Below are 27,570 nucleotides of genomic sequence, written 5' to 3'. Positions count from 1 at the left end.
TTTATATCTATCTGCTAGTCTCAATTCTTCAAATTTATCTTCAATCCCAGCCATCCGATCGATGCCTTGCGTTCGCTTCTCGTACCTCCACCAATCTTATAGGCACATCACCGCTTGTACAGTATACGGATCCAAGCATGTCCTGTGATCGTCGATCAAACGACCTGCTGTGCTGAAGGCGGATTCCGAAGCTACCGTCGAAACCTGCACTGTTAGTAAATCACGAACCATGGTGGAAAGTATAGGATATGAAACTGATCCATATACTTTCCACCATTGCAAAATATCTAAAGCATTTCCTTGACATCTAACTAAAGAAGCAGAAAAATATTCATCTATTTCAGAAACCTCCGATGATGACGATCCAAGTCCAGATCCACCAGTTAGCTCGGCTACCATTGCATACCTATCAAAACTTACACTTTTACCTCGGGCTCGGGATGAGCTCGAAGAAACCGAAGCTGCAGACTGTTGTGCAGCTACACCATGTCTAGCTGCATACTCATCATATAAAGTTTGAAAATAATTTCTAATAAGTAAATGATGAGTAGTAGCATTCAGGGTGGTTCCATCATCTAAGTCTATAACCTGTCCACCATACAATGACTGTAACAAACTTCGAAGGCCAATATCCTTCAAGCATGGATCAATAAGAACCCCCAAACCAAAAATATGAGGAATAGGCCTAAAATACTTATTAAATTTGCTCTCCATTTCAAAAACCATAGGTCCAAAAGTAGCATCCAAACGATATTTATCAAAAAAATTTTGAATATTTAAAATTTGTAAAGCAGCTAAAGTAATGGTTGGATAATAACAGCCAGATAATAACATGGTAGCATCATAAAAAACTTGTAACATTTCATTTAAATTACATATAACTGTCCATTCATCTTCAGTTATTCCATAAGTGCTACCAGAACTAGAACTAGAAGCATAATAGTTTATAAAATCAGTTATAATGTCTTTATATTCTATTGCTACACTTAACATTGCATATGTGGAATTCCACCTATGGTCAACATCTTTTGGAATTAGTCTAGGCTTTACATTTTTTCTTTTACAAAATTGTTTCCATCTTTTAAGTCTTTGTTCAGAAGCACTATGCATGTAAGCAACTGTTCTAACCTTTTCTATCATGGGTTTAATTTCAGTAAATGCACTTTGAACAATTAAATTTAAAATATGACAGATGCACCTAATATGAAAAAGATCACCATGACATGGCAATGATAAAGATGATCTGATAAAATCAACAGCTACATTGTTATTACTTGCATTATCTAGTGAAAGAGAAAATATTCTTTGTGAAATTTCTAATTTCATAAGTTCTTCAATTATTAAATTTGCAACATTAGCACCAGTATGTGACTCTTCTATTGCAATAAAAGAAACAACTCTTTTAAACATTTGCCAATTTTCATCAATCCAGTGTGCTGTGATACATAAATATCCAGTTTGTGCTCTAGATGTCCAAATATCAGAAGTTAAAGAAAATTTACAGTTTAAATTTTTAAAATAAGAAATTATTTTTTCTTGTTCTTGCTGATAATATTTTAAAATATCACGTTGACAGGTTTGACGAGAAAATTTTTTAAATGCAGGATAAAAACCATCTCTAAACATATCTTCAAATTCATCATCTTCTACTAATTTAAAAGGAAGGTTTTTAAGAATGATAAACCTGATTACGCATTTCCTGGCTCTGGCAGCGTCATAGTTCCAACTACCGAGACTACCAGAAGAGGAGGATTGAGAAATCATGGATTGTCGGATATCACCTTGAGGAGGCTGGCCTTTGTTGTGTTTATCTAAATGGCGTTTGAGGTGGTTGGTGCCGCTCTTATGATGAGCTTGAAAAATCTTGCCGCACAAAGCACACTTAGCCTTCTGGGTGAGGATCCTACCGTGTTCATCCTTGGTGACGTCGATCTTCTCGTAAAAATTCCACACATCGGATCTTGGCCGTTTAGGAGCTCTTGGTGCAGATTCGTCGCCACCGGATTCGGGATTAACTTCGGTAGGAGGACTGATAGTAGGAGGACTCATAGTAGGAGGACTCAATTCAGGATCGGGAGATATGTTTTGCTCTTCATAATCAGATCCGGAAGCCATTTGGGGATTGGATTAGAAAGTATAAATAAGAGAGTATAAGAGTATAAGAGAGAGTATAAGAGTATAAGAGAGAAGAGATGAGTTTTTGGTGTGAAGAAAACAAATGAAAACCCCCCTCTATTTATAGAACCAGCCCCCTAGGTAAATGACCAAAATAACCTCACAAAATAGCCGTTTTTTGACCGTTTTTGAGGGCAAAACGGTCAAAGGGCCAATCTGAGACAGCCCTACCCAGGCATTAAGAGATGATAAAAAAAAAGGAACATGGTTGAGTCGTAGATTCAAGATTGGGCTGCGTCCGGCTCCAACCGCACAACGGTAGTCATGTAAAACTCCTCACTTCTGCTGCTCTGGCATTTTGCGGAGTCCTGGCCTGAGACGATAATCAACTTCTGTGACTGCTGTGGCTCTCCAATGAACACGATGACCACTTGGTTACTCTCCAAATCTCTCTCCCTCTCCCCTCGTTTTTTCCCCTTCCCCCCTTCTTGAGACCGTCGCCTCTGCATCCTCACTCTCGGTCTCAAAACCTCGACCCAAACCCAATCATGGAGCCGTGCGGGGCGACGCTCTCTCGACCTCACACCGCAATTCCCCCCTTCTTCATCCCTCAGCCCCATCGCCACGTGAGACCCCTCTTTCTACTACTCTTCTTCTTCCCGTTCTCTTCGGTTAGATAATACTGTAACTTTTTTACTTTCCCCCCCTTTTCCAGAATCGCAATTTCAAGAGATATCAGGTGGTGTGTGTTGGCAACAGTGTCAGCAACTCGGGTCCTGCAAAACCCACCAAGGTCTCTCTCTCTCCGTCTCTCTCTCTCTCTCTCTCTCTCTCTCTGCATTCAAGAATTTTGTTATTTTTTAATTTTTTTTTTTGCTTAGATGTATCCCGCATTTCTAGGAATTAATGTACACACTCTTATATGAGGTTAATGTGACAAAAAAATTGGAATTAAAAGTCATACATTTTTAGGAATTAGTGTAACTTTTGGTTGTCAGCTTATGGGAGTTTAATGTCAACGGTGTTAATTTGCTGAGGTAAGCGACATGTATCATGTTATAATAGTTTTTTGTTGTTCCAGGAAAGGCAGATGACTATCTCAATAACTGGAGCTACTGGTTTTGTTGGCCGAAGATTGGTTCAGAGGTTACTCGCAGGTTATATTTAAACTACCAAGCAGCAAAGAATGTAAAAGATCTCTTTCCCCTTTTCTCAATTCCAACTTGCAAACATAAGGACGGCTACTGCTCTCTCTTTAGTTTCTGATTTTAGAATAATCGAGAATTTTTTGACATCAGAAATAGGTCAGTTAGACAAGCCTCCATGTTGGGGTTACAAATGATTTCACTTAAGAAAATATGGCTTTTTGAAGAGTTTCTAGGAGGTTTCCTTTCTAGATGTTAGCAATTGAGGATGGAGATGGTGCTTGGTTGATTTCCTTTGTGTGCGTTGTAGAAGAAAATTCCAGGCCTAAGCATTTCAGATTAGTCATAATTTGGTGGATTAGTAATGTGCTGTTTCAGTCTACATGCTGCTTGTTAGGCATCCTTCTTTATGTTTAACCCTCACATGTTCATAGGTCACAGAATCATAATACTATAGTTACCCTTTTCAGATATCCTTTGATGTTACTGTGCCATTAGATTAATATTCTATGATTTATTTATGCAGATGACCATAGCGTTCATGTCTTAACACGATCCAGAAGCAATGCACAATTAGTTTTCCCCGGTAAGAAGGTATGGGTACCTATTTATTTGAGCAATTTCATTAATAATGACTTGTTAAAATCACACAATCGGTTTGTGCTATAAATAAAACTAGTTCTATTGAAGAAAAGGATGGCTGATTTTTCTTAATTTTATTCAATAGGTATTCAGTTTAATATTATGCGGCACAAAGCAATTTGTACTGCTGCGAAATGTCGAGAATATCTGTAATTATCTTCTCAATTATGCTTATATCTTGAAACAATAGGAAATAAATGTATCCATGTGTGCATGTAGGTTATGCTCCACTTAGATTCATCACATCCCCAGCATCTGATGCGAGAATATGACATTCCTTGAAAATTTTGATATTTCAGCCTGGATTAATAGTGTCTCCTGTGTTTTAGATTTTCTAGGAGAGGTCTGATATTTCTTTTTGCAAGTTATAATAGGCAAATGAAGAAAATGCTAATGATAGATAGAACCACGAGAATAATTCTCTTCTCCATTTATGAAGCGCCCCCTTCCAGTAACCTTGTTTGCAGTGTCCTGCTTATCACGTTGCTGGGTAGATTATTATCTAAATCAATTGACCCTCTTAAATAAGCAGTCACAAAATTAAAAGGAAGGAAATAATAAGAGAGGAAGAGAGAACAAAATTATCAGGTCTAGCTACTTGCTAATTGGCTAACAGGTTATGTTCATGTTCTTAAGTATTTGTCAAGGAATTTGGCTTATTTTATTGACATTTTACATTTGGTTTATAGATGTGAAAAAGCTCAGCTGCTTTTTTTGTGGAGCATTCTTAACTTTGGGTAATGCTCCATAGATGACCCATTTTGGTGAAAAAGGCTTGGATGATGATGATTAAGATTTCTTTATGTGTTTCATATCTATTTCCATATTTTTGTTAACATTGCTTAGACAATGTTCAGCCAGTTCTTTCGCCTAAGAAGTTCCAAATAAATTCTGTTGTCCATTGTGGATTTTTCTGTTTCCTTATACAAGTTGGTTGTTGTAACTGCAGTTGAGAAATTTTCCAAAATTACAATTGCTGAGGAAGTAGAATGGAAAAATTGCATTCAAGGTTCAGACGCCGTTGTGAACTTGGCTGGAATGCCTATAAGTACGAGATGGTCACCTGAGGTGTGTTTCCTTTCATCTCCTCTCTGTTCTTGAATGAATTTCTTCAATATCCTATTTATATTTCTTAGGTAGCGTTGGGTGGGAGATAGGGGTGTACAAAAATGTCCGTATCCGAGGAAAGATTCGTATCCGTATTTGTTAGGATGTTGATATGGTTACTAAAATCTATATCCTATAGGATATGGTTATGGATACGGATATGTAGTGAAATATCCGGACCCGTATCCGAGTTATCTGAATATGTGTTGGACATACAGTTTCAATAGTTTTAATCCTTAGTTAATGGATTTGAGGTAAATTCTGATGATCAAAAGACTTAATCTTAGCTTCTTGGATATAAGGAACATACTGATTAGCTCTCTTGTACCATATGCACCATATTTTTTTTCAATAATATTTAGTTTTCTCATATCTATTTTGTATCTACATGTGTGTCCGCTTATATACATCCGTATCCATATCTATATCCGATTTTAGCAGATATGAATATGAAATTTTCTTACCAAGACTTATCCGTATCCGTATCCGTATTGGTAAGCGGATACAGATATGGTAAGTATCATACAAGAGCCCCATACGAACTGTATTCACCCCCAGTGGGAAGGGCCTATTGTTTTTCTTTTTTATCCTACGTCTGATATTGCATGTTACATATGACAAGGAGTTTATATTAAGTTCTCCTTCATTCTCTCTTAGTCGAGAACATGGAGGTCTGTTCCTTTTTAATATGTGCTTAACTGGTGTAACTTGGTAATCCATGTTTTGTACAAATTTCTAAATTCAATAGATAAACTGTGAATATCCCACTTCTAATTTATGAAGTTATCAGCGTTAAGATACATGATACTTTCAGTAATAATTAACATGATCTTGGTTATTGTGCTTGCAGATTAAAAAGGAGATTAAACAAAGCCGTATTAGAGTTACAGCAAAGGTTTTTTCTTTCATAAACTTACTAACAAACAATCTGCATTTTACAAGTGCATAGTTGCTTCATGGTCCATTAATTACTAGTAGATCAATAGACTTCATTGGAGAACTAAGAAAAGGTTCTTCTTGCTTTTGATTTAACACTGACAATGCTTCTTGAATGTAAGGTTGTAGATTTGATAAACAAAACAAATGTGGAACTTCGACCTTCGGTCTTGGTTAGTGCAACAGCCATTGGTTACTATGGTGCGTAAATAATGATGTGCCAACTTTTTTTTTCCCCATTTTAGTTCTCAAGAAAATGATATTATTTTCTTGCTTTATATATTATCATATTTTGCAAAACTAAACTATTCTTAGCAAACTGCACCCACATCATAATACCAATCTTTTAAGATCTGATGGCATGATTACTGCTTACATTGAATGAATGTGAAATGACACTACGTACTTCATATGTACCTAATATACCTTATTATCCATGCAAATCATTATTTTTTAGGAGAATACATTGAGATGCTTACGTAATAGAAATTTTTTGAAATATCATCTAACATATCCTTTTCACTGAACATTGTCAGGGACAAGTGAAACTCAGGCTTTTGATGAGACAAGCCCATCAGGAAATGACTACTTAGCAGAGGTTCTGTATTGTCAATGAATCTATTTAGTTTTTCTCCTTTCTTTTTACTGCCAGCAGACTGCAGATATTTGTTAAGTGATTGTGACACATAATTGTGTGCACATTGTGTTGGCTTGTTTGCTTCATGTTACTTTGTTTGTTTATATTTTACATACGATCTTCATCTATTTCCAGAAAATCTATGCATACGATAGTATATGATCGAAGAAATATTAGATTGTCATGGAATTAATGGGAGAGAGATAAAATCCTTTATGAAACTTATTTGGTTGCTGAAGAGGTTCAGACCGTAAAGTCAAATTCTCGATTATGAATATAATTTATTTACACATGCTCTTGGTCGTTAATTGTAAAATTATAAATGCTCTACAGCAGATCTAGTTTTGTGTCTGATATTACCATAACACATGATACTTCACGTTTGGATTCAGAGGAAACATCAATTTGTGATCTCAGTTTTTTCCTAGAACTTGATACGTTCCAAACTTTGCATGCATATTTCTCTTATGACCATCCTCATTGGTCCTTTTGTACCGACCTCAGCATGAGATTATTCCATTATGGCAATGATAAAAAGGTGTGAAGAACATAAAGTATTTCAGTCATAAGTAACATTATAGTATAAAATTAAAAACCAGTATGTCTCATGCAGTACTATTAGAAGTATGTTATTCATGTAAATGTAAGGGAACTATTTTTCTTTTCACAGTTGAAATCCACATGCTTTCCTTCATTCCATTCTGCCTACTGCGTTTATTCTTTTCTTTTATATAATGTACTTCTAGGTTTGTAGAGAATGGGAAGGAAAGGCTCTTGAAGTAGATAAAGATGTTAGGTTGGCACTTATCCGCATTGGTGTTGTTCTTGGAAAAGATGGCGGTGCTCTAGGTTCGTTCAATTTCTTTTCAGGATTTTGTGATTTATGCACGTATGCTACATACCATATTCTTGTATGCAATTTATTCAAATGGGTGCTGTGTTTTGAATTCTGCAAAAGAATAGTTGCTTCACAGGCACAAATTTTATATCAGAAGACAGTCATTATATCAGAAGACAGTCATTACAGTAACCATCATAGTTTAGCCTTGGTTTTCAATTGATACCTCCAGTAACCATCATAGTTTAGCCTTGGTCTTCAATTGATACCTCTTAATGACCCTAATGTCTCAAATTTGGACATAAACGGTGCAGTATGAATTTCTCATATATGAAGTTCTTTGACATTATTAGTGTCAGGCCTTCAAGCCCAACCTGCTTGTTCCTGTCCACCTAGAGATGATGAAACAAGTACGGAAATGCTACCGTTCCATTTATTTTCTGAAAAATGCATGCAGTTCTCAGACCTCTCATTATTCTCATCTAGGCTCAAGCGCAATCTCCCATGTATTCATGTGATAGTTTATTTGGGAGTATCTTTTCTGTTTTAGACCTGTACTAATTTCTTCTATGTGTCATGCTGCAGCCAAAATGATTCCTCTCTTCATGATGTTTGCTGGAGGACCTTTGGGCAATGGCCAACAATGGTGAGCTTCAAGTTCTTTTAAAAAAATCAAATATTTCTACTCATATAACCAGAAGAAATACAGCTTTTTTTAAGATACAACTACAAGAAATTCTATATGAATACTAGTTATGTAACATTTGCACACTAAATATTTTCTAGGTTCTATTTATGCTCACCTGCAATTCACAGAGTATTGGAAGCTACTTATATTTTGTTCTCTATTTCCCAAAGTGACACCCCAATCAACTTTGAAGGACAAAAGCTTCCTTCTCTAATAATGATATATTAAGATGACATCGATGGCCACAATCCACAAGTAATAGTCTTCTAAATGAAAAAAATGGATAAAAAGCATGGGTTATCCATGAAAATAGTGAATTTTAAACTGCAAATACTTGTTTGTCCTTGGGTAAAAGCATGAAAATTCACAAAAATCGTGAGCTATATCATGAAAATAATATTTTTTAAGACAAAAAACTTGATTGCCTTCGGGTTGACAAACAAAAATAGACCAAAATAATTGGTTATAAACCATGAAAATCATGAATTTTGAAGTACGCATGATTGATTGAACTGGGTCAAAATGAAAGAAAATTGACAAAACTCATGAGTTATAGCCCATGAATATCATGAATTCAGGTACATGAATTTAGAAAAAATAAAAATTTTTGAAAATTGAAAAATTAAAGGTACGAATATGTATTTGCTATTGGGTCAAAGAACAAAAATTGATAAAAATCATGGTTTTAGCTGATGAAAATTACTATTTTTGATGAAATGAAACTTAATTGCCATTAGGTCAAAACAAAAGGAAAATTAACAAAAATCATGGGTTATATATAGCCAATGAAACTCGCAAAATTTAGAAGTCACATAATTAATGGCCCTTGGGTTGAAAAAGATGAAAATTGACAAAAAGAGCTATAAAAAGAGGATTGAGATGTTAAAACTTTTAATTTCTATTTTTTCCCTCACAAATTTTGATAAATTCTAACGATATCATTATCTCTAATTAATCTTTCATTAAATAAATATAACCTCTTATTAATTATGCACCTCCTCAGCTTCCTAATTAATTATAATTATCAATAATATAAAAACTATTAATCGTTTAAAAATAATAAAACAAAGTAATTTATAAAATAAGTATACACAATTATTAGTAGTAACCAATTAAATTATTATAATAATTATTTATGAATTATAATAAAATAATTAAAATAGTAGTATAAATAGAATTATATATTACTAAATACTATTAAGAATTATACTATAATTCAATGAGCAATAAAATTAATAGAATGAATTTTGAATTGCGTAAGTGGTGTAATTATTATAATAATATCACATAAATTATGAATTACACTATTTATTTAGTATTATGTTATTAAATAAATGAAATAAATAATTTGATAATATTTTTAGAGTATTTTCTTAAATATTATTACATGATGCTGAATAATCTATACTTGGTAATGATTAAAAATTAATTAAATAATTAAATAATAATAATAGTACTATTAATTATTAATGATAGTATAATAAAAATTTTATAAAATATTTATAGTACTAAATAATCTAAGAGCATAACTCAAAAAATTAAATTAGATAAAATTTTTATAGTATATAGATACTATAATTATTTTAATAGTATTGCTTGAACTAGAAATTATAATATTAAATAAGGCAAATTACAGTAAATCCTCATTAACTTTCAGCATTTTGCAGTAAATCGATCCTATGAACTTTTGAAATCACACTAAACCCCTAATAACTTTTGTAAAGAGCCCCCAATAACTTTTAGATAAATTACACCAAACTTTCAAAAATATCGTTTTATGCCATTTTCTAGTTCTAATTTATAAGGGTTATCTGTAAAATTCAGAAAGTTATTAACGGCCCTCTTTGAAATAGAAAAGTCATTAGGGGTTTAGTATAATTTTAGAAGTTTATATGGGTTGAAAATTCATAAGAGTTTAGTGTAATTGATTTCATATAATAATTATAATGAGAAGTAACTATTGCAATATGTTATATGTATCAAGTGTAACTATTTAGGTAACATCAGGAGAAAACTAGCAAGATTAACGCAACTTAGTAAATTTAGAGATAAGTTAACAACTTTTAAGTTGGAGGGACATATTTAAGAGAACGCATATAATTGACAATTTTATTTAAGAACCACTTTAGACTCGGGAACTTATTTTGAAAAGTTAACACTGGGCGATCAATATAAGAAAAATATTCAATTACAATAACTACACGATAATAATTAATTTTTATATTTCTTTTAAGCAATCTTATTATACAATTTATTTATTAACACATAGTTTTATTATTCAATAAAAAATTTAAAACTTAAAGCATGTACTTTCACGTGCAAAACACGTGCATTATACTAGTCATGAAAACTGGGTTATAACCCATAAAAATTATGAATTTTAAGTTGCATATAATTACTTGCCATTAGGACGAAATAGATAAACATTACCAAAATCGTGGGTTATAATCCATCAAAATCACGAATTTTGAACTAGTTATAAATAATTGCCATTGGGCCGAATAAACGATAATCGATAAAAATCGTCGGTTATAGCTTATGAAAATTGTGACTATTGAAGTTCGCACAATTAATTGTAAGTAGGTCAAAACAAACAAAAATGGACAAAAATTATAAACTCTTATGAAAAATATGAATTTTGAAATACCCATACTTATTTTCCACTGGGTCGAATAACAAAAAATACAAAACTCGTGTGTTGCCCATGACAAAAAGAAAATTTAATTGCCAAAAAGTCAAAACTAATGAAAATAGACTAAAATTATGGGTTATATAACCTATGAAAATCGCGAGTTTTTTCAGTATGCAAGATTAATTGCCATCGTGTCGAACCAAATGAAAATGAGCAAAATTATAACCTATGAAATTACAAATTTGAAATATGGGACAAAAATCGTGAGTTATATACTAATGTAAATCATGAACTTCGAAATGCAAATACTTCTTTGTTATTGAGTCAAGGCGAACTTGTGGGTTATATTTCATAAAAATCTTGAAATTTAAGGTACGCACCATTATGTCATAGAATAAAAATTAACAAAAAATCATTGGTTATAGGCTTATAGCCCATGAAAATCGACATTTTGATGAAATAAAACTTAATTGTCATTCAGTGTAAATGAAAAAAATAAAATCATGGGTTATAGCGATTGAAATTCACAAAATTCAAAAATCATGGGTAATAGCCTATGAAAATTGCAAATATTGAACTATGCATAATTAGATGTCATTAGGTTGAAAAGGACCAAAATTCACAAAAATCGTGGGTTATATAACCTATAGAAATTGCAAATTTTAAAGTAAATATAATTACTCTCCAATAGGACAAAACAAACAAAAGATGGTAAAATCATGGATTACCCATGAAAATCACCAAATTTGAAGTAGCCATAAATACTTGCCATTGGGTCGAATGAATGATACTGGACAAAAATCATGGACTAGCCCATGTAAATAACGAATTTAAGGTACCCTTACTTATTTGCTATTTGGTCAAATATTAAAAATTTTAAAAAATCATGCATTATAGCCCATGAAGATCATAAATTTTCATGAAAGATGATTTAATAGCCATTGGATCGAAACCAACAAACATAGATTAAAATTGTGTTATAATTCACAAAAACCGTGAATTTTTTGGTACGCTTGATTAATTGCCATTAGGTTGAAACAAGCAAAAATGAGCAAATATCGTGGGTTATATAGCCCATGAAATTGTGAATTTTAAAATATGCTTAGTTAATTGCCATTTGGTCGAAAACAATAACATTAGACAAAAATCGTGGGTTATAACTACTGAAAATCCTAAAATTTGAGATACAAATACTTATTTGTCATTGGGTCAAGATAGACGATAATTAAAAAAAATCATGGGTTATAGTCCATGAAACTTGTGTCAACTAATATACACATACTTATATGCAATTGGGTCAAAGATCAAAACTTTACAAAAATTATTGGTTATAGCCCATGATACTCTATTTTTGAAGAAATAAAACTTAATTGTCATTGGGTCGAAATGAAGAAAAATTAACAAAAATCACGGGGTAACTAATGAATTTCACAAATTTTGAAAATCGTGGGTAATAGCCCATAATAATCATGAATGTTGAAGTTCGCACAATTAATTTTTATTGGACCGTAACACTAAAAAATGGACAAAAATCAAGGACTAGCCCACGAAAATAACAAATTTAAAGTACTTATACTTATTTGCCATTGGATTGAATCAGTGTTATCGAGGCGCAAGGCGCAAATGCTCCTTACGCGCACCATGCGCAAGGCGCACAACGATGCATGCACCTCACTGAATTGAGGTGCACACCTCAAACAAATATTTTTCAACATAAGACAAATAAGCATATAAGCAACATATTTATAAATTATCACATAAAAAGACTAAGAAATATAACTTCACCTACTAAATCACGAAAGAGTTTTAATCAGCATGCATAACATAGTGAAATTTATAAGTTTTCGCAATTCAAAATGCAAGATATTCTTCAACATAAGCAAAAGTCTACGAAACCAAACAAGCAAATAACAAGAAATATGTATTTTTATTTAAAATATAACATATGTATTTTTAAGTAACAATTAAGTGATTAACAAACATGACTGTTCATAAGTTTCTAGTTAGCAAATATCGTGAGTTATAGCCCCTGAAGTCACGAATTTGAAATATGCTTAGTTAATTGGCATTAGGTCGAAAAGAACAATAATGAACAAAATCATGGGTTATAGCTAATGAAAAACATAAATTTCGAAGTACAAATACTCATTATTCATTGAGTCAAGATGAAAAAAATTTAATAAAAATCATGAGTTGGAGCTTATGAAAATCATGAGATTTAAGGTACACACTTCTTTTCTGTTAGGTTAAAGATCGAAAATTTACAAAAATTGTTAGTTATAAAGGCCATGAAAATCACAATTAAAAAAAAACTTAGTCAACATGAACGAAAATTTAAAAAATTCATGGGTTATAGTAGTTGAAGTACACGAATTTTGAAAATTATAGGTAATGGCCCATGAAAATCGTGATTATTGCAATATTCATAATTAATTGCTATTAGGTTAAAAAAGACAAAAAGTTATGAAAATAGGTTATAATGATTGAAATTTCTGAATTTTGAAGTACATATAATTACCCTCTATTTGGACGAAATGAATGAAAAATGGCAAAATTGTGGTAACCCATAAAAATCGCGAATTTTGAAGTAGTTATAGACCCATAATTACTTGTCATTGGATCGAATAAAAGATAATGGATAAAAATCGTGAGTTATAGCTCATGAAATCATGAATATTGAAGCTCGCATAATTATTTTCTATTTGACAAAATGAATAAAATTGACAAAATGTGGGTTAACCCATGAATATTGTGAATTTTGAAGTGGTGATAATTACTTGTCATTAGGTCGAACGAATGATAACGGGCAATGATCTTGGGTTATAGCTTATGAAAAATGCGAATATTGAAGTTCACACAATTAATTGCTATTGGATTGAAACAAATAAAAGTGGACACAAATCGCAGATTGGCCTGTGAAAATAATAAAATTTGAAGTGCCCACACTTAGTTGACATTGAGAATAACAAAAATTGCGCGTTATAGCCCATGAAACTCGTGATTTTTATGAAAGAAAAATTTAATTGCCATTGGTCGAAAGTAACTTAAATAGAATAAAATCATGAGTTATAATCTACGATAATTGCAAACTTTTTGATATGCATGATTAATTACTATTGGGCCAAAATTAACGTAAATGAGCAAGCATCGTCGGTAATAGCCCATAAAATCACGAATTTTAAAATATGCATAGTTAATTGCCACTAGGTCGAAAAGAATAAAATTAGACAAAATTCGTGGGTTAAAACTAATGAAAATCATGAATTTCAAAGTACAAATATTTATTTGTCATTAGGTCAAGATAAATGAAAATTAATAAAATCATAGGTTATAGTCATGAAAATGGTGAAATTTAAGGTATGCATACTTATTTACTGTTAGGTCAAAAACGAAAAAATTAACAAAACTTATACATATTTGCTGTGGGTAATAGCTTATGAAAATCTTGAATGTTAAAGTATGCATAATTAATTGCCGTTATGTTGAGAAGGATGAAAATGAACAAAAATCTGGGCTATAGTCCTCACAAATCACAAATTTTAAATTTGTCATAATTAGTTGCAATTGGGTCGAATGAATGATAATGGACGAAGATTGTGAGTTATAGCTCATGAAAATTATAATATTGAAGTTCACACAATTAATTACTATTGGATCGAAAAGAACAAAAGGGGACAAGAATCATGGACTAGTCCATGACAATAATAAATTTCGAACTACCCATACTTATTTGCCATTAAGTCAAATAAAAATTTACTAAGATAGTGCATTATAGCCCATGAAAATCGTGACTTTTGAGTCAAATAAAAAATTTACTAAGATAGTGCATTAAGTCAAATAAAAATTTACTAAGATAGTGCATTATAGCCCATGAAAATCGTGACTTTTGAGGAAAGAAAATTTAATTACCTTTGGGTCAAAATTATCGAAAATAGACTAAAATCATGAGTTATAACCTAAGAAAATCGCAGATTTTGTAATATGCCGAGTTAATTGCCATTGGGTCGAAGACAAAATTGGACAAAAATCATGGTTTATAACTAATGAAAATCATGAATTTCAAAGTGCAAATACTTAATTTTCATTAAGTCAAGACAAATGAAAATTAATAAACACCTTGGGTCAGAGCCCATGAAAATTGTGAAACTTATGGCACACATGCTTATTTGCCATTGGGTCAAAGATCGAGAATTTACAAAATCGTTAGTTATAAAGCCCATGAAGATTGAAATTTTTGAAGAAATAAAACAGGTAATTGTCCTTTGGTCGAAACAAAATAAAAATTAACAAAAATCATGGCTTATAGTTAATGAAATTCACGAATTTTGAAAATCATGGGTAATAGTCCATGACAATCGCAATGGTTTTAGTATTCATAATTAATTGCTGTTGGGTTGAAAAGGATGAAGATTGACGAAAATCATTAGTTATAATCCATAAAAATTACGAATTTAAAGTGTGTATAACTACCCTCCACTAGGATGAAACAAATGAAAAATGACAAAATCGTGGGTTATAACCCTTGAAAATCACGACTTTTGAAGTTCTCATAAGTGGATTGGGTCGAATGAATGATAATGCAAAAAATCGTGGGTTACAGCTCATGAAAATCACAGATACTGAAGTTCGCATAGTTAATTGCTACTTGATTGTAACAAATGAAAATGGATAAAATCATGGACTAGCCTGTGAAAATAACAAAATTTGAAGTGCTCATACTTATTCATTGTTAGGTCTATTAATGAAAATCATGCATTATAGTCAAAGTCACAACTTTTCATGATAGAAAATTTAATCACCATTGGGTCGAAACTAACGAAATTAGACTAAAATCACGGAGTATAACCCACGAAATCGCCATTTTTTTTGGTACACTTGATTAATCCCCATAGGATTGAAACAAAAATGAAATAAGCAAATATCATAGGAAATAGTTCATGAAATCGCGAATTTCGACATATGCTTAGTTAATTGTCATTGAGTTAAAAAGTAGAAAATCGAACAAAAATCGTGGATTATAACTAATGAAAAGCATGAATTTTTGAAGTACAAGTACTTATTTGTCATTAGGTTAAGACAAATGAAAATTAATAAATTTTTTGTATGCATAATTAATTGTCATGGGGTCGAAACAAACGTAATGACCAAGTATCATTGGTTATAAGCCCATGAAAATTGTGAAAGTTAAGGTACACTTACTAATTTGCCATTAGGTGAAGGGCCGATAATTAAAAAAAAAGGGGTTTTTGCTTTTAGACCCATTTGTTTACTTCCATTTATCTTTAAACCCAAGTATTATTATTTTTATCTTTAAGCCCAATTCACATTTTGTATTTATCTTTAAACCCAATCTCCAAAATATAAAAACAAGTGGTGAAAATATAGTATTTTGAAGATTGGGTTTAAAGATAAATACAAAAGATAAATTGGGCTTAAAGATACAAATAATAGTACTTGGGTTTAAAGATAAATAGGAGTAAACAAATGGGTCTAAAAGCAAAAACCCCCCAAAAAAATCATTGGTTGCCCATGAAAATTATCATTTTTGGTGAACTAAAACTTTATTGTCAATGAGTCGAAACAGATGAAAATTAACAAAAGTCAAGGGTTATAGCCAATGAAATTTACGAATTTTAAAAATTGTGGGTAAATAGCCTGTGAAGATCGCCAATGTTAAAGTATGCATAATTAATTGTCATTTGGTTAAAAAGGATGAAAATTGACAAACCCATGAAAATAACGAATTTTAAAGTACGTATAATAACTCTACGTCGGGATGAAATGAACAAAAAATGGCAAAAATCATGGGTGTGATTACTTGGTATTGAGTCGAACGAATAATAAAGGACAAAAATCATGGGTTATAACTAGTGAAAACCATGAATATTGAAGGTCGTACTATTAATTGCTATTGGATTGAAACGAACAAATGTGAACAAAAATCATGGACTAGACCATGAATATAACAAGTTTTGAAGTACCCATAGTTATTTACTATTGGGTTGAATAACTAAAATTAAAAAAATCGTGCGTTATAGCTTATGGAAATCACGATTTTTTATGAAAGAAAATTTAATTGTCATTGGATCGAAACTAACAAAAATAGACTAAAATCATGGGTTATAGCCCATGAAAATCGTGATTTTTTTTGGTACACATGATTGGTTGCCATTGGATTGAAATGAACAAAAATGACCAAATATTGTGTTCATAGAGCATGAAATTGTGAATTTATGAATATGCTTAGTTTAATTGCCAGTTGGTGAAAAGAGCAAAATTGCACAAAATCATGGGTTACATCTAATGCAAATCATGAACTTTGAAGTACATATGCTTGTTTGTCATTCGGTCAAAATCTATGAAAATTAACAAAAATCCCGGGTAGCCTATGAAAATCGTGAATTTTAAGGTACACAACTTATTTTTCTTGGGTCAAAGAACTAAAATTGAGACTTCTCGGCCTTCTGTTGGCATGACTTTTTTTCTTGTTGTATCTGATTTTTTTTTCCTTTTTGGTTTAATTGATGTATTGTATGTACCTGTTATGTTGTTGTACATATTTGGGATGTTTCATTGAAGTCTTTTGTTGTTCAGTGCACTCTCATGCTTACAGAAGGAAAGACAGCTTATTTTTCTTTGCAGAAGTAGGATAAGCTTCCTTCCTTCCCCTTTCTAGGTATTTTGAAAATTCCTTTGTTTCCTGCATCTTTCTTGAGCAGGAAATTGAATTGCATAGAATGTTTCTTTTCTATTAAAGGTAGCATACATTTGATGGGAAAACATTTGGATGGTGGGAATGACGATGATGGTAATAAAGACAATGATCTAACTACTTCTAATCAAACCGCTTACAGATTATCGGCAACCAGCCTGAAAGAAGTCTCTGATTTGTTTGCAAAGATTTCAATTTTTTTTTTGGGGTTCCTTTGAGTTAATAAGGATCATGAATTCACATATAATGAATACCTGAATATTTCGTATTAGATATCATTTTCTCATCAGTTTCTTATATCTCTAAATATGCAACTCATTTTTGCAGGTTTTCATGGATTCACTTGGACGACTTGGTGAACCTTATTTATGAAGCTATAGTGAACCCATCATATACAGGTCTCTTTTTGCTCATCATTATGGATCATAAGAAATTATGTTAAAAAGGAAAGTATTTAAAACATTGGACCTGTCTAAACCCTTTGTACTGTTGGAGAGAGAATTTACTCATAAAAGAAAGTTCTTAAACTCATTCGACATCCTTTAGTCGATGGCATAACTAAAGAGTTCTCCATGGTTCCTCCCTCCAAAATTCTAGCTATGATTACTTCCCGGAGCTAGTGAGAACTATCAGAGACCCTTTTAGTTCACATAGAATGTTGTAGATCTCTGCATAAAGTTTTCAGTAAAATAAGCTGGTGCATGATATTCATATTGTGCAGGTGTAATCAATGGAACTGCACCCAACCCAGTTCGATTGTCAGAGATGTGTGAACAACTAGGTCAAGTAATGGGCCGGCCATCTTGGCTCCCAGTACCGGATTTTGCTCTTAAAGCTGTCATGGGTGAAGGCGCCACTATTGTATGTGCTCTTCATGTTTCCATCATTTAGTTTACAAGCTGTTATTTTCACTGATTAGAATATTGTCACCAGAGTAATTTTATATAATGGTTGAATAATCATAGGTTCTGGATGGGCAGAAGGTGCTCCCTGTGAAAGCCAAGGAATTAGGGTTTTCCTTTAAGTATCCATTTGTCAGAGACGCGCTCAAGGCCATCATTTCTTCGGGGAATTACAGTTTGCGTTAGATCAATTCCAATTTTTTTTTTTTGCCAGTCAGATAAGTAAACCTGTATTTTACTGATTTCCACATTTGTATCTGTATGAATATATTCTATTTCCAATGGAATTTTGAGGATTGATCCACACTTTCTTATTCTACGTACCTTGCCAAAGTGCTGAGCTTTTGGTTTTGGAAAATGTTTTAGAAAGTTAACCCTGATAGTAAATACCAGCATGAGTACTATGTCAAACATAGTAAATAATAAAATTTTCCTATTGAGATGAAGATCTATCTTTAGATATTTTTCATGATTTCTTCTTAATTAGGTGTATCATTGCTTCTTGTTTTGGCAGGCAGCCTGAGAATTAGACATCTACCGGAGCTTCTATCTAAATGTATATGTTTTAAACACATGATTACATGCATTATTGTCAAGCTCATATCTTACAACAACTATGTTTACAAAGCAACAATAATGTCTTATTGCTATTTTGTAAAAAAGAAAAAGAAACGGATAGATGTTTTAGATAAGAGTTATACGGTGGGAGGGAGATGTGGGGCTACAAAAGGTTTTAGGACACATTAATTTAAAACATTGGCCGGGTTATATTTTAGGGATCATAATGTCGTGTCCACCATCCTTGATGTAACCCATTATATTTGATACATGTCCTGTAAACGATCTCGTAACCCCACAAGCTCCCACCACACGTACGTGGAAAAGCTCCATATATACATGCATGAAAAGGGAAACTAACTCCTCCACAAGATCGAGGAGCATCGATCGCCTCAGTAAGTCGAATTGAAGCAGTCCTCTTGTTGGCAGAGGGGTCGATCGATCCCTGCAAGATCACATATATATGCACATTATTTATTTATTTATTTATTTGGGATACATAAACAAAATATAGGGTATATATACAAGATTAGCCAGACACGTACTTTAATTTACGAAAAATAGGGGAAAAGTCGTGCTAGCTGTGTGAGAAGAAGCTAACCTGAGGATCATTGAACTCTTGAGCTTCTGAAATGTGTTGAGCGCCATAGCCTGGGCGATTTCCGCCTCTTTTTGATGGCACAGAGGCAATCACATCTGTATTTTTGGTTCCGGAGCTCTTCTTAATTTGTGTATATTTATAATGTGGATTATTCTTTAATTTGCCAAATCCTTTGAACAATTGAAATTTTAATTTGAACGTTCTGCACCGTATCATCACATTCATTTCTCAGCATAAAATTCATTTCTATAGTTGGTAACGCGACGTAGTGCTTGTACCCAATTCCTTTTGGTGATGCTTCAACAAACACGGTAAAAATATTCATGGAACATTAATACACGAACGAAAACGCTTTCTGCACGTGTGTCATGAATCTCATTGCGTCATTGCTCGATCTTTAATTAGATTCATAGATAGAATCATTCCGGTACTACCTCCTGAACCTGAAAAGCTTATACAAATTGTCCAAGTTAATTTTGGCGCGTTTTCTTCAAATTTGACACGAAAGTACGTGCTGTAGATTAACATTAACAATTAGAGAGAGAGAGAAGTGATCCATAACCTTAACAATTGACCCGTAACCTTAACAATTAAATCCGTAACCTTAACAATTAAACCCGTAACATTAACAATTGACCCGTAACCTTAACAATTAAATCCGTAACCTTAACAATTAAATCCGTAACCTTAATAATTAAACTCGTAATCTTAACAATTAAAGAGAGAGAGAAAGAGAGAGAGAGAGAGAGAGAGAGAGAATGGATCCATAACCTTAACAATTGACCCGTAACCTTAACAATTAAACTCGTAATCTTAACAATTGGCCCGTAACATTAACAATTAAACGCATAACCTTAATAATTGACCCGTAACCTTAACCATTAAACACGTAACCTTAACAATCAAACCCGTAACCTTAACAATTAAACCTGTAATCTTAACAATTAAACCCGTAATCTTAACAATTAAACCTGTAACCTTAAAAATTGACCCGTAACCTTAACAATTAAACCTGTAACCTTAACAATTAAACCCGTAACCTTAACAATTAAACCCGTAACCTTAAGAATTGATCCGTAATCTTAACAATTAAACTCATAACCTTAATAATTAAACCCGTAACCTTAACAATTAAACACGTAACCTTAACAATTAAAGAGAGAGAGAGAGAGAGAGAGAGAGAGAGAGAGAGAGAGAGAGAGAGAGAATGGATCCATAACCTTAACATTGACCCGTAACCTTAACAATTAAACTCATAACCTTAACAATTAAACTCGTAACCTTAATAATCTCTCAATATAAACAAAACAATTAGTTCCTCTCATCAACAACGAAAATAATAAAAAATAAAAATAATAAAATAACAATTCTCATCAATCATTTTAACTATCAGTAACACCATGATAAAGAGAGAGAGAGAGATTCATAACCTTAACAATTGACCCGTAACCTTAACAATTAAACCCATAACCTTAACAATCTCTCAATATAAACAAAACAGTTAGTTCCTCTCATCAACAACGAAAATAATAAAAAGGGGAAAATAAAAAAATAACAATGCCCATCAATCATTTCAGGGGAGAGCACGTTTTCTTATGTTTTGGGGACTGGAAGCATTTTTCCCAAGTCTTAAACCTTCACTATTTGAGAGTTGTGATTCTTTTGGAATATAAAATGAGAATGAATGTAATATTGTGGGAAAATAGTACGTGTTACTTCTATTTTATTCGGGTCAAAATTGCTTTGAACTCATAAAAGAAAAGGGTTAATTGCACATAATACTATATATTGTACTTTAGCAACTTGTTTGGTACGCAGGAATTGGATCAAGTGAAAGTGGAATGAAGTAAGTAATGGAATGGAATGGAATGAGTGCGGGAATAGAATGCTCTTTTCCATTCTCATTTTGGGTGTGATTAGATAATGAAGTGAGAATGAATTTTTTTCCCACTTTTTGGTATGAATAATTAATAAGTAATCATAACATATTTAGTATTTAGTTTAAATTTTTTCATTCTCATACTTAGTATTTAATTTAATTTGTTTCATTCTCACTTGAGTGGGATAGAAAGAGAAGGGGAAATGAGCATTCTAACTTCAAAAAAGATGTCATCTTTGATATGTGTGAATAAGAAGTGGGAATGAGCATTTCATTCTCACTCATTCCAGCGCACCAAAGGGGGCCCAAAATTAAGTTAGCCACTTATCACGTTGTCTAGATTACTTTATTAGCATTGAAACCATAGAAAATAAACCGAGTTATCTCTTGTGAGATAACGAGTATATGTTTATCTACACCATAGTTAAGTATAAGAGAATTTATCTACACTACATTGATGTCATGTGAAAATCACATGAGAGAGAGAGAGAGTGAGAGAGAGAGAGAGCTCTATGTTTAAATGTTAATAAAAAGTTTAAGGATGATAACCATGTAATCCCTTAGGTACCGTTTGACAAAAGGTTAAGTGAGGAGTTAAGAAGACTTAAGGAGACTTAACCCCTTCTTAACCTGACAATCAAAAAAAAAAAAAATCTATACAAGGGTTAAAGTGAGTTAACCCTCCATAATTTGTCAAACATAAAAAATATAGAAGAGTTAAGCTAACCCCTTCTAGAGGGATTAAAACGAGTTAACCTCTCAAAATGAGGGGTTTATTAATACTCCTATTTAGAAGGATTAAGAGTTAACCCTTCTAATTATAAAGAAAATAGTCAAAATCATTGTTATTCCCAAACACTAAAACTGATCACAGTGGCTAAAATAAAACTTATTTAACGGGTTAATAATTTTATCGTTCAGATTATCGAATGAGCTAAAATAAATTAATTCCTCTCTTTAACCCCTCTCTCTTGACATTTTGCCAAACGGGGCCTTACGGTACATGTCATATATCATTACAGAACAATATGAAGTGGAAGCATGACCATCAACTTTGGAGGGAAAAGAAAATAAATTTTCTTCGCGAGCTGTATCCAAAGAAGCACTTCTGTTTTTTACCCCCTATTTAAAAAGGTAGATTGCATCTTTGTCGTGTGTTGGGTTGACCAGCTCCCGAAAGAACGCAGCACACAGAACACACCAAAAATGCAGCGTGCAGCCCCTGTAAACCCTTAAATTGAACTGCCGCCTCTTTTTAGCAATTGGGCTCATTGTATTCCGAAGGATAAGATCCATGGAGTCGCGTTTTTCATTCGTCATTCTCTCGATATATACAAACTTCTTTATTCAACAATTCACGCGCGTCATCCTCTTGCTCTCAGTTTCCGCTTATTGTTTGCTTGCAATTAATGTCTATAGCTTGGTTGATGTGTGCACTAGTGAATTTGCAAATCTGCGAGGTGTTGGGGGATTCGAAACAATCAAATCAAATCCGTGTCTTTCCGGACCTTGTGTTTGAGAGTAGGAAAGTAGGAAAAGGAAAATCACCGCAAATAAAAGATGAAACTTGCAGGAAAGTAAGCAAGAAAGAACACACCGGATTTAACGATGTTCGGCAACGTGCCTACGTCCTCGGGAGTCACACCGCACAATTCTTTGATTAATTGAAGAAGATTACAACACCCACAAATAGGTTTTTATCTCTTTGATATCTCTCTGAAAGAATCCTCTCAAAACCCTCTTTTTCACGTGTCCTATAAACCCTAAAAACGTTTAGGTATATATAGGATCCCAGAGCAAAACAGAATCCCGAACAGATTTGGAAACAAGAAAACCCAACTCCGGTCGACCGGATCACGTCCCGCGGTCGACCGACCAGAACACCAACTTCTTACAGGATTTTGGTGTACGTTCGCGGTCGACCGGACCAGCTCTCGCGGTCGACCGAACAGAGTGAGGATTTCTTCTTAGTTTCCTGCAGGCGTCGCGGTCGACCGGATCCACCTCGTTGGTCGACCGACCCGCGTCAAACCTTTTTTCTTCGTCTTTTTGATTCAGCTTTGGGTCTACACACTTAGACTAACACGAGAGAAAGGTCAGACTATATTCTCATCACCACCGACCAATTCAAGCCCCACTAATACTAGTCTACTTGAAGAGCATTCTACTAGTAGTGGTGTTGGGCATCCTGTTCATCTGAGCCAGGCTTTGACGCTCAAGCACCGGCCACCACCAATGCTCTGCTCTGAGGCTACTGTGTCTATGATGGCGGAGTGTTTCATCCCTTAGAATTATCAAGGCTCAGCTAGGGATATAGCTGTTAGAGTTGAGAGATTCGAGTCATTGTTCATATATATGCATTAGTCGTATCTCATGCATTAGCTAGTGTTTTCAAATCAAGATAACGCTACAGTCTTTGGTTTTTCCTGAAGTCTGATGTATTACTGTACATGGATTTTTGGGTAGAGATTTTGGGGGGAAAAGTCAGCCCAAATTTAATAAATTATGGACACTGAAACCTGCATTTCATGTTCAGGAAGTTATTGATTAGTTTAGAGTTGCAATTTTCTTCTCGTACAAATTCCACAAATTATATTATTGTATCAGTTGAAAATCATTTCACTCAAACACATGCCAACTAAGCCAACTAAGAAGTATGCCTTCACGATTTCATGAGCTATAACACATAATTTTTCATAATCTTTATATTCTAACCCCTTGGCTAATAATTTCGTGGATGCCAAAATCCATGATTTCATGAGTTATAACCTATGATTTTTGGTCATTTTTATTCATTATGACCCATTGGAAATAATTTGACGAACAAAAAATTCACATTTGCAAGAGATATAATCCATGAATTTTTGGCCATTTTTACTCATTTTGACAAATAATTCCATAGAGTCTAAAATTTACGATTTCATGAGCGGTAACCCATAATTTTGAGCCATTTTAATCATTCCGTCCTATTAACAAATAATTTCGCAAGAGCTTAAAATTTCTAGTTCATGAGCTATAACTGATAATTTTTTATTATTTTTAGTCATTCCAACCCCTTGGAGAATAATTTCGCGGAGACCAAAATTCACGATTTTATGAGTTACAATCCATAATTTTTAGTCATTTGTATCTATTCCAACCACTTGTCAAATAACTACACTTCAGACAAAATACATGATTCATAAGCTACAACCCATGATTTTGGCCATTTTTATTCCTTATGACCTATTGGAAAATAGTTTTGTAGAGTCCAAAGTTTACTACCATTTCATGACTACAAACTATGATTTTTAGCCATTTTTTGTTGTTCCGACCTGTTAACAAAATATTTTCAAGAAGTTTAAAAATTCATGATTTTATGAGTTATAATCCATAATTTTTAATTCTTTTTAGTCTTCGTGACCCCTTAGCAAATAATTATATGGAATCCAAAATTCACGACTTCATGAGATTATGACCTACGATTTTTCCCAATTTTAGTTATTCTAATCCCTTGAAAATAATATCGTGGAGGTAAAATTCACAATTTCATAAGCTATAACCCATGATTCCAACCATTTTTATTTATTTGGCCACTTAGCAAATAATTTCACAGATGCTAAAATTTACGATTCTATGAGCTACACATGATTTTTGGCCATTTTTATTCACTATGACCCATTCAAAAATAATTTCATGGTTTCCAAAATTTATGATTTCATGAGCTATAACGCATGAATTTTAGTCATTTTTAGTCGATCTAACCTATCAACAAATAATTTTGTGGAGTCCAAAATTCATGATTTCATGAGTTATAAGCTATAAACCACGATTTTTGGCCATTTTTAATCGTTCTGACACTCAAACTAATAATTTTGTAAAGCTTAAAATTCATGATTTCATGAGCTATAGTCCATGATTTTTTACTAGTTCTATTCATTTTGAGAAATTGGTAATTAATTTCAAGGAGACAAAAACTTAATGATTTTGTGAGTTATAACCCACAAGTTTTGGCCATTTCACGTCATTATGAATTTTACGCTATACGAAATTTACGATTTCATGAACTATAACTCACTATTTTTGTTCATTTCGACCTATTGGTATACAATTTTATGGATTCCAAAGTTCATAATTTTGTGAGCTATAAATATTAATTTTTTATGCTATAACTAATAATTTTGTGAGCTATAACTAATTAATTTTAAGGAGTCAAAAACTTTATGATTTTGTGAGCTATAACCCATAATTTTTGGCCATTTTATGTCATTACGAAATAAATTTACACTATCCAAAATTTACGATTTCATGAACTTTAACTCACTATTTTTGTTCCATTTTATTCATTTCGACTCATTAGCATACAATGTTATGGATTTCAAAATTCATGATTTTGTGAGCTATAACTAATAATTTTGGCCATTTTTTCGATTAGACCCATTAACAAACAATTTCACTGAGGGCAAGATTCATGATTTCTTTAGCTGTATAACCATTGTTGTAAAAAGTGCTCTAGGCGAACGCCTAGGCGTTTGTCTAGGTGTAGGCGGACCTTTGGCCCTCTAGATTTGGCCAGAGCACCCAGTCTAGGTGACGGTCCAGCTAGGTGGTGCCTAGGTACCGCCTAGCTTTTTAAACAAAAAAGACCCCAATGTTAAGATAAAACCCAGACTAAGGTCATTTCAAAAACCCAAACCCGAACCCATAACCCAAACTCAACCCACTTCACTTAAGTTAAAACCTAAACCCTCCCCCCAATTTAAAAACACAACCCGAACCCATAAACCCGACCCGCTTCACTTAAGTTAAAACCTAAACTCTTTCTCTCCCTCCCTCCCTCTCTCCCTCCCTCTCTCTCTATGCTATTCACCTCACCCTACCTAATCTCTCAAACCCTAACACCGCTGCGCCTCCCTCTCTCATCTCGTCAAACCCCCGTAGCCGCAACCACCACGAAAGCTCTGCACCACAACTACCCCTCCCTCCTGTTGACAAACCTGATCATCCCTCTTCTCGACGAACCCCTATAGCCATCGCCACCACCACAGGTCCGCATCCACCCCTCCCTCCTCTCGATGAACCCCGCCAACCCCTGATCTTGACAAACCCCTGCAATCGCTGCAAGTTCGCAGCCACTGCCATCATCATGATTCACGGCTTAGTCTCCTCTCCTCTTCATGTTTCTTTTCTTCTTGAGCATTAGACTTCTGAGTTTGAGATATTATTTACTGTTGTAATGACTTATTATGTTGGACATGGTAATGCTTCTTAGTAATTAGTTATTGTATTCTTAGTTATTTAGGATGGAGTTTTTTTTCAAAAGAGCCCATTTTTGCTAAATAATTAGCAAAACCGACCGTTTTACTAATTATCTGGCAAAAACGATCTCTTTTTTACCAACAGCAAAAAAGACGTCATTTTCACAAATGAGGTTTCCGAAACATACGGGACTACTAGTTCCGTATGTTTAGTGGCCCCTAATTGCCCACTAAACGATCTTAGAAAACCCACGGGACTACTAGTCCCGTGAGTTTTCTGAAGGCAACTCAAAACGCACGGGACTAGTAGTCTCGTGCGCTAAGCAGAGAGGTGGTTTGTCCGCCCAGCAAATCTACAAGACTACTAGTCCCGTGGATTTGTTGGGCCTATAAAAGCCCCGCTGACGCTGTGCACAACAATTAGGGCACAACCTCCTTTCTCTTCTCTTCTCCGAATTTTCTCCGATCTCACCTCTATCTACCCTGATTTTCATCCACTCTCTCCCAATCTCTCTTCCTCAATAACTCATACCCCATTCCCTTTGTTCTCTCCAAAACACATCTTTCTCCCTCAATTTTCTCTCTTTTTTTCTCACCAAACTCATTCTCTTCAAAACCATTCTCTCCAAACCCAAATAGAGATCCTTGCCAAAGTTGCATTGTTGAAGTCCAAATATTTAGTGGAAAGAAAAGAAAGTACAAGTTGTATCTTCTCTTCAAACTCTCATATCCAAAGAGGCACTTATTCTTTTTTTTTTTTAGGGGGTAAATGGGTCCTGGCAGACAACAGCTTCTGAATAAATCCCCAGTTCCCAGCACACAGAGAACACTAACAATGCGGCGCGCGCTCCCTGGAAACCGCTTAAACTCAAAACAACAGGCTTTTTTAATCAACAGGGCTCATTGTTTTCCAGTGGATAAGGCCCATGGAGCTGGTGCTT

General features: G+C 33.5%; 1 protein-coding gene across 2 annotated transcripts; it reads left to right on the top strand.

Moving 5' to 3' along the window:
- LOC109820263 (epimerase family protein SDR39U1 homolog, chloroplastic) lies at positions 2,387–18,671 on the top strand. 2 transcript variants are annotated; one of them, XM_020386388.1, is made up of 13 exons: positions 2,387–2,741; positions 2,831–2,908; positions 3,197–3,272; positions 3,787–3,846; positions 4,852–4,970; positions 5,860–5,904; positions 6,068–6,146; positions 6,482–6,543; positions 7,329–7,431; positions 8,006–8,066; positions 17,780–17,850; positions 18,174–18,313; positions 18,418–18,671. In XM_020386388.1, exons 1-13 carry the CDS (start codon positions 2,664–2,666, stop codon positions 18,538–18,540), a joined length of 1,095 nt encoding a protein of 364 aa, XP_020241977.1. In that variant the 5' UTR covers positions 2,387–2,663; the 3' UTR covers positions 18,541–18,671. The 2 variants fall into 2 exon arrangements, with proteins under 2 accessions (XP_020241977.1, XP_020241978.1); XM_020386389.1 differs by lacking the exons at positions 2,387–2,741; positions 2,831–2,908 and having other exon boundaries at positions 3,242–3,303.

The sequence above is a fragment of the Asparagus officinalis genome, chromosome 8 (genome assembly GCF_001876935.1).
Source record: "Asparagus officinalis chromosome 8, Aspof.V1, whole genome shotgun sequence".
Lineage (NCBI taxonomy): Eukaryota > Viridiplantae > Streptophyta > Magnoliopsida > Asparagales > Asparagaceae > Asparagus > Asparagus officinalis.
Note: the sequence above shows the minus strand (reverse complement) of the source record. Positions and strands in the feature narration are given on the sequence as shown.